The sequence below is a fragment of the Panthera tigris genome, chromosome E3, assembly GCF_018350195.1.
Source record: "Panthera tigris isolate Pti1 chromosome E3, P.tigris_Pti1_mat1.1, whole genome shotgun sequence".
Classification (NCBI taxonomy): Eukaryota; Metazoa; Chordata; class Mammalia; order Carnivora; family Felidae; genus Panthera; species Panthera tigris.
The window spans coordinates 10,659,454-10,674,903 of NC_056675.1; the positions used below are offsets into that span (position 1 = coordinate 10,659,454).

The 15,450-nt window shown below is 57.9% G+C and overlaps 1 protein-coding gene across 4 annotated transcripts in view; it reads left to right on the forward strand.

The window, feature by feature from the left end:
• The window catches only part of CLIP2 (CAP-Gly domain containing linker protein 2), a 72,855-nt gene extending 57,865 nt beyond the window's left edge, over positions 1-14,990 (forward strand). For all 4 annotated transcript variants that reach the window (XM_042971222.1, XM_042971225.1, XM_042971224.1 and 1 more), the window contains 8 exons: positions 405-1,340; positions 3,322-3,379; positions 6,915-6,998; positions 7,976-8,132; positions 9,730-9,889; positions 11,556-11,738; positions 12,026-12,088; positions 12,965-14,990. In XM_042971222.1, coding sequence (XP_042827156.1) covers positions 405-1,340; positions 3,322-3,379; positions 6,915-6,998; positions 7,976-8,132; positions 9,730-9,889; positions 11,556-11,738; positions 12,026-12,088; positions 12,965-12,976 — 1,653 coding nt within the window. In that variant the 3' untranslated portion in view covers positions 12,977-14,990. The remainder of the gene's footprint in view (positions 1-404; positions 1,341-3,321; positions 3,380-6,914; positions 6,999-7,975; positions 8,133-9,729; positions 9,890-11,555; positions 11,739-12,025; positions 12,089-12,964) is intronic.
• The last annotated feature ends 460 nt before the right edge of the window (positions 14,991-15,450 follow it).

Here is a 15,450-nt window from a genome sequence, read left to right on the forward strand (position 1 = left end):
ATGGGTTTTTGGAAGACGCAGCCTCTGATCTCCGTTTTCCATCAGGGGCTGGGTCTGGGAGCGTCAACTTTGTACCGCCTCAGTGAAACCAGGCCCTTCTCTGGCCAGCCCCTCCGCGAGTCGACCCATCCGGCTGCCAGATGATGCAAAATTCCCTCCTGAAGAAAGCCAGAACCTCCAACAGGCGGTTTCTCTTAACCACTGCTGGGTCCCAAGCCACCAAGGGCAGCGGGGACCGTCCCGTCCCGGGATCCCAGGGCCGCAGGCCCAGGGAGCCCTTCCGGAGGCCGGGACGCCCCGGCGGGGTGGGCGCCCTTCCCCCTCCACGAGCCTGCCCCCGCGGGGCCGGGGCCCCTCGCCCGCCCGCCGGCCCGCTGACCTCCGTCTCCCTCCGTCCCCGGCAGCTGACCACGGTGGCCGAGAAGTCGCGCGTGCTGCAGCTGGAAGAGGAGCTGAGCCTCCGGCGCGGCGAGATCGAGGAGCTCCAGCGACGCCTGCTGCCCTCGGGCCCGCCACCCGCCGACCGCCCCGAGGCCGCCGAGGCCCTGCGGCTGCGCGAGCGGCTGCTGTCGGCCAGCGAGGAGCACCAGAGGGAGAGCGGCGCGCTGCGGGACGGATACGAGAAGGCCCTGCGGGCCTGCCAGGCGGAGGCGGAGAAGCTGCGGGCGGCCAACGAGAGGTACGCGCGGGAGGTGGTGGACCTCAAGGCCAAGGTGCAGCAGGCCGCCAGCGAGAACATGGGGCTCATGGACAACTGGAAGTCCAAGCTGGACTCGCTGGCCTCGGACCACCAGAAGTCCCTGGAGGACCTCAAGGCCACCCTGAACTCGGGCCCGGGGGCCCAGCAGAAGGAGATTGGGGAGCTGAAGGCCGTGATGGAGGGCATCAAGATGGAGCACCAGCTGGAGCTGGGCAACCTGCGAGCCAAGCACGACATCGAGACCGCCGTGCACGTCAAGGAGAAGGAGGGGCTGCGGCAGAAGCTGCAGGAGGCCCAGGAGGAGCTGGCGGGGCTGCGGCAGCACTGGCAGGCCCAGCTGGAGGTGCAGGCCAGCCGGCACCGGCTGGAGCTGCAGGAGGCCCAGGACCGGCGCCGCGACGCCGAGCGGCGGGTGCACGAGCTGGAGAAGCTGGACGCGGAGTACCGGGGCCAGGCGCAGGCCATCGAGTTCCTCAAGGAGCAGATCTCCCTGGCCGAGAGGAAGATGCGGGACCACGAGCTGCTCCAGCGGTCGGAAGCCCAGAGCAAGCAGGAGGCCGAGAGGCTGCGGGAGAGGCTTCTGGTTGCCGAAAACAGACTGCAGGCCGTGGAGTCCTCGCGCTCGTCCCAGCACGGCAACGTAGGCGGCCGCCTCTCCTGCCGGGCGGGGGGCGGGGGGGGGGGGGGAGGGGCGGGGGGGGGAGGGGCGGGGGGAGCCCCCACAGTCACGGGGGCCCCGGTGTCGGCCGGCCCCCCCTCCCCAGCCAGGCCCGGCCGAGAACGGAGGGCACCTCTCGTGCCTCCGTCAGTAGTGCAGGGTGACCGTGGGGACCCGAGGTGGCCTGAGCTGACCTGGCTGGGTCCCCGCAGCCCAGGCCTGCAGAGGTGCCTACCCCAGCACAGAGCACAGGCTTCCTCCCGACCCCCGGGTCTCTGCGCCTCCCACACGTGTCCTACTGCGCAGGCTCCCGGCCCTCCCCCAGGAGCCAGCAGCCGGGAGCTCCGTGGGGCTCGAGCTCTGCCTGTCCCCAGGGGGGGGCGTCCCGTCTCCCACCCTAATGCCGACCCAGGTGACCTGAGCTGCGGGTGGCTCCCTCTCGCCAGTCCCAATGAGCCCGAGCAGCCGTCCAGCGGCCGCAGTGTGGGGGCCTCCAGAGTGGGCGCTGGGAGGTGGAGGGGGGTCAGGACCGACGTTGCCTTTTCTCACCTTAACTCTTGCTAGGTCAGCGTTCGCTCTGTTTCACAGATGAGCAAACCGAGGCTGAGACGGAGAAACTTTCCCAGGGTTCCCCGCCCACCAGAGGCAGAGGTCAAGTCCAGCCCCGCAGCTGGAGGCCAACAAAGGGTGCCCAGGATGACAAAAGTCAAACCCTACCCAAAGGACAGCTGGCAGCATGGTCATTGCCTTCATACGGGCCCTGGGGCTTCGCGAGTTTCTGATTCCCCTTGTGCCTTTGAACTAGAAGTTAGCGTTCCAGCAATAAGGAAGTGTTGAGGAGTCTCAAGGAACAGGATACCTTTTTCGTAAAAGGAGCCCTGCCTGCATGATGCCTTGTCCTCCCAGGGTGGCAGCCTTTTCTGCCCCCTTTCTCCCAGGGAGGGACTGTTTTAGCAAGTGCCGTCCCAGGATCCTGGGCAGAGCGAAAAGGAACAGTCTCTGAGTAGCTTGTGTGCAAATGGCCTCACTGCCTTCTCAGAGCAGGGGTAGTCAGGCCTGGGACCCCAGCACCTGGACTCCTGTAGCAGAGGACGTTTTAGACTGCTGTGGTTCCAGAGGACAGCCCCTTCCTCTCGGTCACAGACCTTAGCCCGAGGAGTGGGCGGTGATCTCAGCAAGGCCCTTCTCTTCATTTCCACACACCGGGGGCCTTGGCCGGGACCCACATGACTCCCAGATGCAGAGGTTTCAGTGCAAAGACAATGGGCTGAGACTGAAAAAGGGGGCTTGGGATGTATGAGCAGAAGTATGAGCGGCAGGTTGATGGAGGTGACTGCCTGCTCCGCTCTGGGCCGGTCTGATCCACAGTGTTAGACTGGCAGACAGCATGCTCAGAGGAGAGCCTGCTTGGGCAGGAGGCTGAAAACTTTTTTCCAAGAAGCCGTGGGGAGCCTGTTAATGTTTGCCATTCAGAGGTTTTTTTTTTTTTTTCTTAATTGATCTTTTCTTCTTTGGTTTCTGGGTTTATTATTAAAAAGTAGTAGCATTTATTAAAGTTCCTCGGGAGCTGGCCCCGGGGCGTGCTCTGCGTTCGTTCGCAGCCCTCGGACAGCCGATGCTTGTTTTACGGGTGGAAACCAAGGCTGGGATTTTGCCTCTGGAAGATGATGGAAACAGACTTCCAGGACTAATCTCTGTGGGCGTCCCAGGGAAGGAGACATGTGTTTAATATAATAGACGTTTTCAACAAAGGAAGGAGTGGGAGGTGTTCACACGGGAGCTGCACAAACAGCCTTCGGGGGCGCTGGGGGCAGGCGGGGGTCCTCTCTTGTCAGGAAGGCAGGACCGAGAACATCCTTGCCACCGTACCAAGTCCCTGAGAGCCACCCTGTGTAGGGGTGAGGTGGGCCGGCTGGGGCAGGGGCAGGGGCCAAGCATCCCTCTTACCAGAGCCTTCTTTCAGATGATCGAGTCCAACGACATTTCAGGGGAGAAGGTCAGGATGAAGGAGACTGTGGAGGGTGAGTGGCTGCTGGGCTGGGTGGGACCCTGGGCTTTTTGTTTGACGTCATCTGCCCGCCCTCTGCTCACCGCCTCCCCCCACCCCTGTCCCCCCTCCGCATTGCCGGAGTGCCCTCCCTAAAGGCACCGCGTTGGCCAACCTCAGTTTACTTTCCAGACACGTTTATGCTCATCCAAACCCGTAAGTACCGGATGGTACCACGCCTCCCTGCTGTCCAGCCCCCCTTTCTCCTTTCCATTTAATGATGCCGCATCTTGGAGGCCGTTCTTATCAACGGTTTCCAGTCTTTGTCTATTGTAACCACTGCTTCAGTGAATTACCTTCCCCTCTTTGGGGCTCCAACGGGTTTAACCCCCGAACGCTGTGGTTCAAAGTGTGTTTCCCCACGAGCCTCACCGCCAACAAACTTCATCAGACTTTGTGACCTTTGCCAGTCCGAGTGGTTCTCCCGTGAGATAACTTCACCTTGCCTCTCTCTTACCGTGAGCGAAGCTTCCTTTCCAGTTCCACTTGGCGTCTTTTGCCCATGTTGTTCCTCGCGGGTGGTTCATCTTTCTGTTGATTTTTTACAAACTAGGTACGACATTGCAAACATTCCTTCCCCATTTGTGGTTTGTCTTTGGACTTTTCTCAGGGTCGTATGTGCCGTGCGGATTTGTTTCAAATCGTTCTTTTCTGGGGCACCTGGGTGGCTCAGTCAGTTAAGCTGCTGACTCTTGATTTCGGTCCAGGTCACGATCCCAGGGTCGTGAGATTGAGCCCTACATCAGGCTCTGTGCTGGGTGTGCAGCCTGCTTAAGATTCTCTCCCTTTCCCTCTGCCTCTCCCCTGCTCACGTGTGCACATGGGCTCTCTCTCTCTTTCTCTCTCTCTCTCTCTGTCTCTCAAAAAATAAAATAAAAATAAATAGGGGCACATGGGTGGCTCAGCCGGTTAAGTGTCTGACTTTGGCTCAGGTCATGCTCTTGTGGTTCGTGAGTTCATGCCCCGCTTTGGGCTCTGTGCTGACAGCTCAGAGCCTGAAGCCTGCTTCAAAATCTTTCTCTCTCTCTCTCTCTCTCTCTCTCTCTGCGCCCTCCCTGCCCCACCCCCCACTTGCACTCACTCTCTCTCTCAAAAATAAATAAACGTTAAAAATTTTTTTAATGGATAAATCATTTAAAAGTCAACCTTTTCATTTTTGGCTTCTGGGCTTCTCATTTTTAAAGTGTATCCCATGTTTTCTTCTAGTACTCCTTTAGTTTTATTTTCTCTGCTCAAATCTCTGGTCCACCTAGAATTCATCCTTCTATAAGGTGCGAAGGAGGAACCATTTTTCCCTCCCAAAAGGGTACCTGTTTGTCCTATTACCAGTTTTGAAAAACTCGTTTCAAGCTCTCCACTGATTCAAATTACTAATCTTACCACCTTCAAATTCCTTTATATAACTGACTTTATTTCTGGACCTTCTATTCCATTAGTAACCTGTCTGTTCGTGGGCCAGTTCTATAACGTTTTTTTTTTTTTTTTTTAATTTTTTTTTTTAAACGTTTATTTTTGAGACAGAGAGAGACAGAGCATGAACAGGGGAGGGGCAGAGAGAGAGGGAGACACAGAATCTGAAACAGGATCCAGGCTCTGAGCTGTCAGCACTGAGCCCGACGCGGGGCTCAAACTCACGGCCCGTGAGATCATGACCTGAGCCGAAGTCGGTCGCTTAACCAACCAAACCACCCAGGCGCCCCTATAACGTTTTAATTATTGAAGCTTTATTTATATCATAATGACTGCAAGCCTAGCCTTTCCCGCTCTGCTTTTTCAAAATTTTTTGCCTGTTCTTTTTTTTTTTTTTTTTTTAAGCTGTTGCAACATTAACATAGAATTAACTGTTTTAAAGTGAGCGATTCAGTGGGCATTCGGTACATTCACGGTCTTGTGCGACCACTACCTCTGTCTAGTTCCAAATCATTCTCATCTCCGCAGAAGGAAATCCCATACCCATTATCAGTCACTCCCCAGCCTCGGACAACCACTAGTCTGCTTTCTGTCTGCATTTGCCCATTCTGGATATCGACATAAATGGCATCCCGAGACACCCGGGTGGCTCCGTCAGTGAAGCGTCTGACTTCGGCTCAGGTCACGATCTCACCGTCCGTGAGATCGAGCCCCGCGTCGGGCTCTGTGCTGACAGCTCAGAGCCCGGAGCCTGCTTCGGATTCTGTGTCTCCCTCTCTTTCTGCTTCTCTCCCGCTCACGCTCTGTCTCTCTCTCAAAGTAATAAGTAAGCATTAAAAAAACTTTAGAAGGCATCCTACAATATGTGGCTTTTTATGTCTGGCTGCTTTTACTTAGCATACCGTATTCCAGGTTCATTCCTGCTTACGGCTGAATAATATGCCGTCATACGCTCCACTTTTTATCCATCCGCCTGTTGGTGGACGTTTGGTCTGTTTCCACCCTTTGGCTATTGTGAGTCGCGTTGCTGTAAGCACACATGTGCAGGTGCTTTGCAAGTGCCTGTTTCCAGTTCTTTGGGGGGTGTGCACCTTCGAGTTGCTAGGTCATATGGCATCTCTGTGTTTAACGCCTTGAAGAAGTGTTTGCCAGACTCTCTTGGCTAGACTTGCTTATTGTCCAGGTGGCTTTAGAATCAGCTAGTCTGGGGGCCCCTGGGGTGGCTCAGTCAGACATCCCACTCTTGATTTCAGCTCAGGTCATGATCTCACGGTTCGCGAGATAAAGCCCCGTGTCAGGCTCTGTGCTGACAGCCCGGAGCCTGCTTGGGATTCTCTGTCTCCCTCTCTCTCTGCCCCTCCCCCACTCGTGCGTGTGAGCACCCGTGCCCTCTCTCTCTCTCGCTCTCTCTCAAAATAAATAAATAAGCTTTAAAACAAAAATAGAGGGGCGCCTGAGTGGCTCAGTCGGTTAAGCGTCCGACTTCAGCTCAGGTCACGATCTCGCGGTCCGTGAGTTTGAGCCCCGCGTCGGGCTCTGGGCTGACGGCTCGGAGCCTGGAGCCTGCTTCCGATTCTGTGTCTCCCTCTCTCTCTGCCCCTCCCCCGTTCATGCTCTGTCTCTCTCTGTCTCAAAAATAAATAAACATTAAAAAAAATTTAAAAAAACAAAAACAAAAATAGAATCAGCTGATTTAGTTCCATAAGAACTAAAATCGTATTGGTATTTATATTGGCATTACATTTATAAAGTAGCGTACAGAAATGTAATGTTTCTTGCGCTTTCCATAGATTATCTTTTTTAGCACTGCTTTGAGGCTATCCAGTATTCGAACCCACACGACTGGGTGACACGGGTACCAGGACCCCAATTTCTCACTCGAGGAAACTGAGACTCTGAGAGTTAAGTGGCCCGAGACCACACAGTGCTGGAGTCTTACCCAGAGCGGGTTACCCGGAGAGAGGGCTGGTGTGGGGGAGCGTTTGGACCCTGGAGGCCAAATGTGGCCTCGTTTTAGGGTTCTTGCGGGAAGGCCACCCCCTCCGCCCCTGCACCTGGAACACTGCAGACAGACCCCTTGTCTCTCCCTTCTCCCCTAGGCCTGCAGGACAAGCTGAACAAAAGGGACAAAGAGGTGGTAGCCTTGATGTCCCAAACCGAGATGCTCAGGGCCCAAGTAAGTGGTAAGTCTCCTTCCTGCAGGGCAGGTGCGGGGGGCTTTCACGGGGGGGCCTCAGCCGGTCGGGCGTGGAGTGGGTTGGCTCCTGGGTCAGGGCGCCCTCTCCCGTTCTGCCCTCAGAGGGCACCATGGGCCAGTCCACCCGCACTGGGTTTCCACCTGAGCCGTGGTGAGAGGGCCGGTGTGGCCCCCACAGTGTCCATGAGACCATGAAGGACCCCGGCCGGCCTCTTCCCCCGGGGCCAGTTCTCCGTGTTCTCTCAGTGAACTCCACCAGGTTGCTCTCTGGTCTTGAGGACCATTTCACGGGTGACAAAGATAGAGTAGCTGCTGCCCCCGGTGCCTTTCTAGCTGAAGTACCAGGATTTCAGATTCCGGGGGAAGGATGCCGGCCGCGGCAGGGGACGAGACACAGAGGACACGAGGACAGAGGGGGAGCCTGGGGAGAGGCAGGGGTCTGGAATTGGTGACTTCGTGAACCGGCCCTGCTTCTCCCACCAGAACGCCAGTGCTGGTGTCCACGAGACCGCCCCCCTCCTGGGGAATGGTTCCCACCCCCCACTTCTGTCCAGTTCCCACCACGTTCACGTGGCCTCATTGGTCCCGGCCAAGGTCAGCTGACCTCAGACCCCTCCAAGGAAGGCTAAGGTGAAGATTTTGCTTTCCCTCGTCCAGGACACGGTCATAAGCGCCCGGGTCCTGTCTCGGGCAGGGCGGACCGCTCCCCCGGCCCCGAAGGGCCTGCGCTGCTGTGCTTGGGGCCGTGGCCTGCTTTGTGCAGCTGCCCTCTCGGCCCCTTGCTGCCCGGCTCTGCAGGACGAGAGAGACCCGCTCAGTAGAGTGTGTGGAGTCGTTGTGGTCCCCCCGAGAAACCCGGCTCCCTGCCCGGGGCCTTCGCCGCCCCCCCTCCCCCCCCGGGGTGGGACAGATTCCCATGGCGATCCTGCCCCTCTCTCTGCTTTCCCTGCCGGCCGACCTCAGCACTGGAGGCCAAGTGCAAGGCGGGAGAGAAGAAGGCGGAAACCCTCCAGAAGGAGAAGCGGCGCCTGGAGGCTGAGCTGGAAGCCGTGTCCCAGAAGACCCACGACGCCTCGGGCCAGCTGGTCCTCATCAGCCAGGAGCTGCTCAGGAAGGAGCGGTGAGTTAGCCGTGGGCGCTGTGGTCCCGTCGGGCCCCGACCCTGGCGCCCCTCCACCTGCCTGAGAGGCAGGGCAGGGGCGGGGCGGGAGGGGCAGGTGGCTGGCAATGGCCAGCGCCCGCCGCAGTCCCCCGCCGAGCTCAGATGCAGCCTCGGAATCCTTGTCGACACGGATCTCCAGGCGGCAGAGCCTGGAGGCAAGATGAGTGGTTCCCACACTTCTTGGTCCCCGCACCAAGTCACCAAGTGACTTCAGCACTTCAAGGTCATGAGGGTTCCCCCACAGCTTCTGCTTATTTCTTCTGTATTTGCCATGTTATCAATTCAAGCAGAAGTTTTAAAATATTTCCTAATCCATTTAAAAATCACAACAAGCTAGGGTGCCTGGGGAGATGAAGCGCCCGACCCTTGGTTTCGGCGCAGGTCGTGATCTCACGGTCTGTGAGTTCGAGCCCTGCATCGGGCTCTGTGCTGGCCGCATAGAGCCTGCTTGGGATTCTCTCTCTCCCCCTCTCTCTCTGTCCCTCCCCCGCTTGTGCTGTCACTGTCTCTCTTAAAATAAGTAAACTTTAAAAAATTGTAGCAAGCAGGGGAACCTGGGTGGTTCACTCGATTAAGCGGCAGACCGGCTCAGGTCATGATCTCACAGTTTGTGAGTTCAGGCCCCATGTTGGGCTCCGTGCTGACAGCTCGGAGCCTGGAGCCCACTTAGATTTCTATGTCTCCCTCTCTCTTTGCCCTTCTCCCAACCCTAGTCTCTCTCTGTCTCTCTCTCGAAAATAAAGATTAAAAAAAAATTTTTTTTAATAATAATTTTTTAAAAAATCTTAAAAAGTAAAAAAAAAAAAAATAGAATGTCTTACCACATGAGCTCTCTTGGGTGAATGTTTTATTTGTTTTGTTTTATTTATTTTTTAATGTTTTATTTATTTCTGAGAGAGAGACACAGCATGAGCAGGGGAAGGGCAGAGAGGCGGGGAGACACGGAATCTGAAGCAGGCTCCAGGCTCTGAGCTGTCAGCACGGAGCCCGATGCGGGCCTCGAACTCACAGACGGTGAGATCATGACCTGAGCTGATGTCGGCCGCTTAACCGACTGAGCCACCCAGGGGCCCCTTGTTTTATTTTTTAATTAAACCTTCTGTTCTCTCTTTATCTTTTTTTTTTAAGCTTATATATCTATTTTCAGAGAGAGAGAGAGAGTGCACGTGTGCATGTGAGCAGGAAAGGGGCAGAGAGAAAGGGAGAGCACAGAGCTGGACATGGGGCTCGATCCCACAAACCATGACATCATGACCTGAGTCGAAATCGAGGGTCAGATGCTTAACCTACTGAGCCCCCCAGGGGCCCCTGTTCTCTTTTTTTTTTTTTAACTTGAAAAACATTCCGGAAGAGACCCAGTTCTCTTGACCATCCCATCCCCAAATCTGGCCCCTCTTGGTTTCATGCCTCGTGTTTCCACAGCGGCCCCTCGTGGCACAGGTGCTGTGTCCCTGTCAGGGTGGCCTGTCTGTAAGATCCCGGCGAATCTCCACAATGTGGGAACAGAGGGCCAGGGCTGACTAGCTCTTCTGTGCCCCTCACTGGCCCCTGCCAGGAGCCTGAATGAACTTCGAGTGTTGCTGCTGGAGGCCAATCGCCATTCGCCAGGGCCCGAGAGGGACCTGAGCCGTGAGGTGCACAAGGCTGAGTGGCGGATCAAGGAGCAGAAACTCAAGGATGACATCCGGGGCCTGCGAGAAAAGCTCACTGGGCTGGTATGTGGGCCAGGGGGTGGCCTGGGGATGGGGGGATGGCAGGGTGGGCTGAGGCTGCCCCAGCCGTGGCAACTGGCAGCCTCCTAGAGCCAAGTCACAGGGAGGGTTCAGAAGGCCCTAGAATGACGGGTCAGCGATGTAGCCGGTGGAGGGGCCACGGGCGACCCGTTTGCAGACGTTGTAGCCGGCCATGTGGTCGTCTGGGGGATTCAGGGCAAAGGAAGACTTCCGAAGAACTTGAGCTTGTCCAGAGCTAGGATGGACTGCTTCAGGGTGAGCGCCCCATGCAGGGGAGGAATCAAGCCAGAAACCAACTCCTTGCTCAGGGTTTGGCAGTGGGGACTCACGCATCAGTCGAAGGAGGGAGATGGGTATATCGAAGCACCTTCTGACCCTGGGGTTCTGGGAGCTGAGACCCCTCCATCAGGAGCAGGAGCCTGACTGGGCTGAGTCCCCGAGGTGGGGGCTGGAGTAAGCGGGCTGTGCGTTGAGGACAACCCTTGGCCAGTTACCGCGCCTAGTCAGTTGCAAGGGAAGGACAGGACCCTGTCTGGGAAGACAGGCTGCTGTCCTAGGAAGTTGCTCCAAAGCCCCTCCCTGCCCTCCCGCTCAGCCGCCGGGGTTTGGCCTTTGGAGGAGACAGAAGAAGGGAGGCCTTGAGGGCCGGAGGGGAGGAGCAGGACCCGCCCACAGCTGTGGGGGCCCGTAGGGTCAAGGGCTAAGGGGTGTCACACACCCCTCCAATCCTGGCGGGTCTAGCCAGCAGGCAGGATTCCAAGGCCCTTGCGGTCCTTGTGGCTCTGTGAGTCTGGACCTAACTCAGGAGAAGACAAGGCCCTGGGGCTGGCGGAGACTTCAGAGTTTTGATTCTGAGACTTTCCCTGAGCCTCATGGAGTGGGGGCAGTGGCATTCTGGCTCCTCTCCATGGGGAACGGGCTGGTCAAGTTTACATGGATGTGGGAAGTTCCCCTTTACCCAGGGGCGGCCTCTCCTGTGTCTCTCTGAGCTGCCTCCCCCCCCTCCCCCCCGTGCCACGGGAAAACTGGGGAAGGGCTTGGTGGTTAGAAAACCCCAAAGTAAGGGAGTTTTAGGTGGACGGACGATAAGAGTGGAGCGGAAGGATCTGGAAGCATGCAGCCCAGGGGCAGTTTATGTGGGAGCAGGGAGGCTCGCGGGTGTATCTCCAGGCCTCCCCTCCAGGGCAGGGGTCAGTCGTGGAAGACTTGGGAGCTGAACATCACAAATGTCCTGTTGGGGAGGGGAGGAGGGTAAGAGGTGATGAAGCCGTGGGTCTAGGGGTGAAGGGAAGGGACCCACATAAAGACAGTGGGGGAGGGGGAAGGGGGGAGTGGGGGCCACAAGAAGGAAAGAAGGGAGGGCGTCCTGCATTTCAGGACCTGGAGAATCTGAAGCATCTGACAGCCTGGGAATTCAGGGCGGGGGACAAAGAGGATACTTCAGTGGGGACCCTCGAGCGGGGGAGGAAGGCCTGGCCCAGAGATCAGGGGGGGCCAGGAGAGTTTCCTGCCTGGAGGAGAGACTGCCCTCCCCCCAGCACACATGTGCACAGGTACATGCACGCATGCACACACACACACACACACACACACACACACACACACACGATCGCGTGCGTACTCCCCCTCCCTTCCCTGCTGCTTCCAGGACAAAGAGAAGTCCCTGTCGGACCAGAGGCGCTACTCGCTCATTGACCCGTCCTCGGCGCCTGAGCTCGTGCGGCTGCAGCACCAGCTGATGAGCACAGAAGATGCTCTGCGGGACGCGCTGGACCAGGCTCAGCAGGTGGAGAAGCTCGTGGAGGCCATGAGGAGCCCCGACAAGTCCCAGGTGAGCCGTGGGCCAGGGCGGCTGACCCGGCGGCCGGCCACGGGGCACTGTCTTCGGGAAGCGTGGCCCTGTCCTCCGGGAGTCCCGGCCCAAGGGGTACGTGGTTTGATCTTGAGGAGGAGCTCAGACTAAGCTGGGGATGCAGCCTTGGTCCCCCGGGGTCCTGGGACCCGCATTCCGAAGAGCCTCCGGTGGCCCCAAGGGGAACACCTCGCCACCTAGGGGCCAAACCAGGAACTGCTGCCTGGTGAACCTCTCAGCATCTGCGCATGACTCTCCCTCAACAGGCCGTCCCCAATTCCGGATCTGCAAACGGCATCCACCAGCAAGACAAGGCCCACAAACAAGAGGTAAGGGGCGCCCTGGCCCCGGGGAGACACCCTGGCCGACTCCTCTGGCCAAAAAACCCCGAAAAGCCACCAAAATCACAACGGTGCGTTTGCGCCAGAGGCTTTACCGTCGGGTCGCTCACGACCTGGGGCCAGTGCAGTTAAAGTTGGCTCGGCCATCATCTGCTCTTTTAGTCTCGTGTCTCTTTTTTTAAGGACTTTTATAATAAAAGTTAAAACATGTCTATTAGGAAACGTTTGGTGGGGGGAAAGACCCAAAATAGATAAAGAAGATAGTCCTCCTACCCAGAGGTGACCAAGGTTGACATTTTTAAATGATATCCTTCTTGAACTTTCCTGTGTGCGTGTGTGTGTGTGTGTGTGTGTGTGTGTGCATACCCAGTCGGTCCTCATTATTCACAGATTCCTTACTTGCAAACCTACCTCCTCCATAAAATTTGTGACCCCAGAATCAATACTCACGGCACTTGTGTGGTCATTCACGGACACGTGCAGAGGGGAGAAAAATTCGAGTCACCTGACGTGCACATTCCCAGCTGAGGTCCGACAGACGACCCTCTGCCACCCTGTTCCTGCTCTCAAAAGTCAACAAGTGTCCTTTCCACGGTCTATGTCATGCCACGTTGGCCACATTTTTGTGTACACGGGCGCTCGGTGCTCTTCGTGAGACCCATCTGCTCTCACCCCTTCCCCTAAACTGCTCCCACCCTACCTCCTGCCTCACTACACCCCAGACACCGCAGAGTGGCTTTTCCTGCCCCGGGGCCTTTGCATGTGCTGTCCCCGCTACCTGGCACAAGTGGGCTCTCAAACAGCCCACCCCACTCCCTTCACTATCTGAGACACGCTTGCTGATCAAGGCCTTGCTCCCCCCAGGAGAAGCACTGACCCTGAGGGACACCGTGGAGCAGCCGAGTCCGCAGCAGAGCCCCTCCGGCCTGCCCCGGCGGCGCCCCCTCCAGGCAGGGGCCAGGACTGTCACTTTGGAGACAAGAACAGTGTTTGTAACGATAACGTGCCCACTGCCGCGGACAATCCCCCACCCCGACCCCCCTGCCGGACCGGGAGGCTCCCTCAAGCACCACCTTCCACAGCGAGCGGTACAGTCCTGGCCTGGACCCCGGGACCTTCAGCCTGGACACCCTGGACGCCCCGGCAGTTTCTGGAGTTTGGGGAGGCTGAGGTGATCCGGCCAGGCCCCTCTCGAGCTGCCCTGAGGACCATCTTGGCACCCCAGGTGTGTCCCTGCCCTCCCTTTCTTCTCCTTCTTCTCCCGGGTTCCCCTGAGACCCCAGAGAGCCATCGTCCTGGGAAAGGGTCAGAGGGGGCCCAGCTAGGCACCAAGGAAGGCAGGCCAAGCCTCAGGAGCCAGGTGGGGACCCCCTTTTCTGCAGCCACTTCCGGGCCTACGCAGTCCCCAGGCTTCTTGCCCCCACAGGCTGAGCCTTCTTCAAACAGTGGTCCGAGACCCGTCGGCCCGTCTGCCCAGTGAGGCCCGGGTTCAAGGTGTTGGGGGCAAGGTCCTTTTCCCCCCAGCCCCCAACACCATCTCACATACACAGCTCCAAGCTGCTGGCCAGAGGGTAGCCACCAGGGCCAGGAGCCACAGTATTAGGAAAGTTCAGAAGCCCCTCTCCCCATCCCCCACCACGGACCTGGCTTGGAGCGGGGGCAGGGTGGCCGCAGGGCGTTTGGACTGGTCTGGAACGTGTCTCCTGGGTTGACCAGACGCTCCAAATCTGGGCCTGTGCCCTGCGGACACGCCCACGCAGACTGCGCCACGCGCACCCCCTGACCCTTGGCACACGCACGGAGGGAGCAGGTGCGCACACGCGGTCGTGGGGGGTGGGGTGGGGCATTTGCAGTCAGCCGCGCTCAGGACGCACACGCTGGGGTGCACAGGACACACGCTCTTGGGACCGAGCACCAGGTCTGGCAGGCCCGCGCCCACGGACATTGCAAACGTTCCTGCCACCTGGCTGCGTGCCCACACGCCCAGGTATACGTAGGTGGGTGAGCGTTCAGGGATGCGTGTGCCACACACGTGCATCGGAATGCACACGTACCAACAGCCCCCTTTCTTACCAGGCACCTGTCCAGAGCTTTGTAAGCCCGTCTCCTATAGCCAAGGAAAGAGCCCAAGGGATGTTGATGACGAGAAAAATCTAGCCGCCTCTCTCCTCTGCCCCCCGAGTCCAGCTGAGTTACTCCAGACCTGTGTGTAGCGGGAAAAGCCAGTTCAGAAAAACCTCTAGAGCTGGAGGGCCCGCAGGGTACCGCTTTGGGCCTGCCTCCACCTCCCGCAGCTCAGGGAGGGTTTTCGTTCGGGGCCCTCCCCTGCCAGAGGCTCGCAAGGGAAACCTGATGGCCCATCGTGGTGTTCCCGCAATGCGCCAGGATGGGTACGCAGACTGTGCCCTGGGAACAACCTTGGTGGCCTTTGGGTGCTCCCAGGCACAGATGCGTGTGGCTCCCATCCTTGCCCAAACTCAGCCCATCCTGGGGGGGGGGGGCAGCCAGTTCGTCCCATCAGCCCCCCACCTCCCCACTGGCTTCTGGTAGCTCTCGCATGCGGTTTTATTTAACAACAGTCTAGAAGCGATGCTTTAGTGGCCTAACCCAGAGTCAAATACTACTCTTTCCAGCAAAATCTGGCAGCTCGCCCCTCCTACGGGAGGCACTGATTAGTCTACTAACAGCCAAAGGCCCACACCAGGAGGGGTTGAGCCCCCAAGGCGGCTGGCAGGTGGCAAAGAAGCCACTTGGCCGCGAGCGTCTCCGCCTGTCCGGTGTGGGCTCAGCCGTGCCCCGTCCCCAAGCCCTCCCGCACCCTTGCCCTCCCCAAAGTGGAATTGTTGAAGTGTGGCGAGTCTGTGCTCGAGACAATAAAGCTTGTGACTGAGGTCTGGGGCCTTCGTTGTCTGCTTTTCTCTGTGGGCGCCCCAGTGCATGCCAGGAGTCGATAGTCCCGTTAGCTGCCAACTAATTCCTACTCAGTTGTGAATGACTGATGGGGGCCTCAGAGGGCCTGGCATTAAGAAGTCCGGGAGACTGCACCTGGCCTTGTCCAAAGAGCAGGAACCCAGCAGGGACGGGACGAGCCCGAGAGATAGGTCAGTGGGACGGGAGGCACGGCAAGGCGGCCGGGCAGGGCTGGGGGTCTGGATTTGAATCTGCCGGAAGTATGACTGGGCCCAGAAGGAAAAGAACGAAAACCCCTGACGTGCCAAATGACGAACACTAGTTCAGTGAGTTCGGGGAGAACATTTAACCTTAGTGAGCAAATTCTATCTCCTGCAGCAAGCTTTCTAGAGATCAAAGGAACAGTCGAGGTTTTGCAAGCTCTGTGGTCATTTTACAGG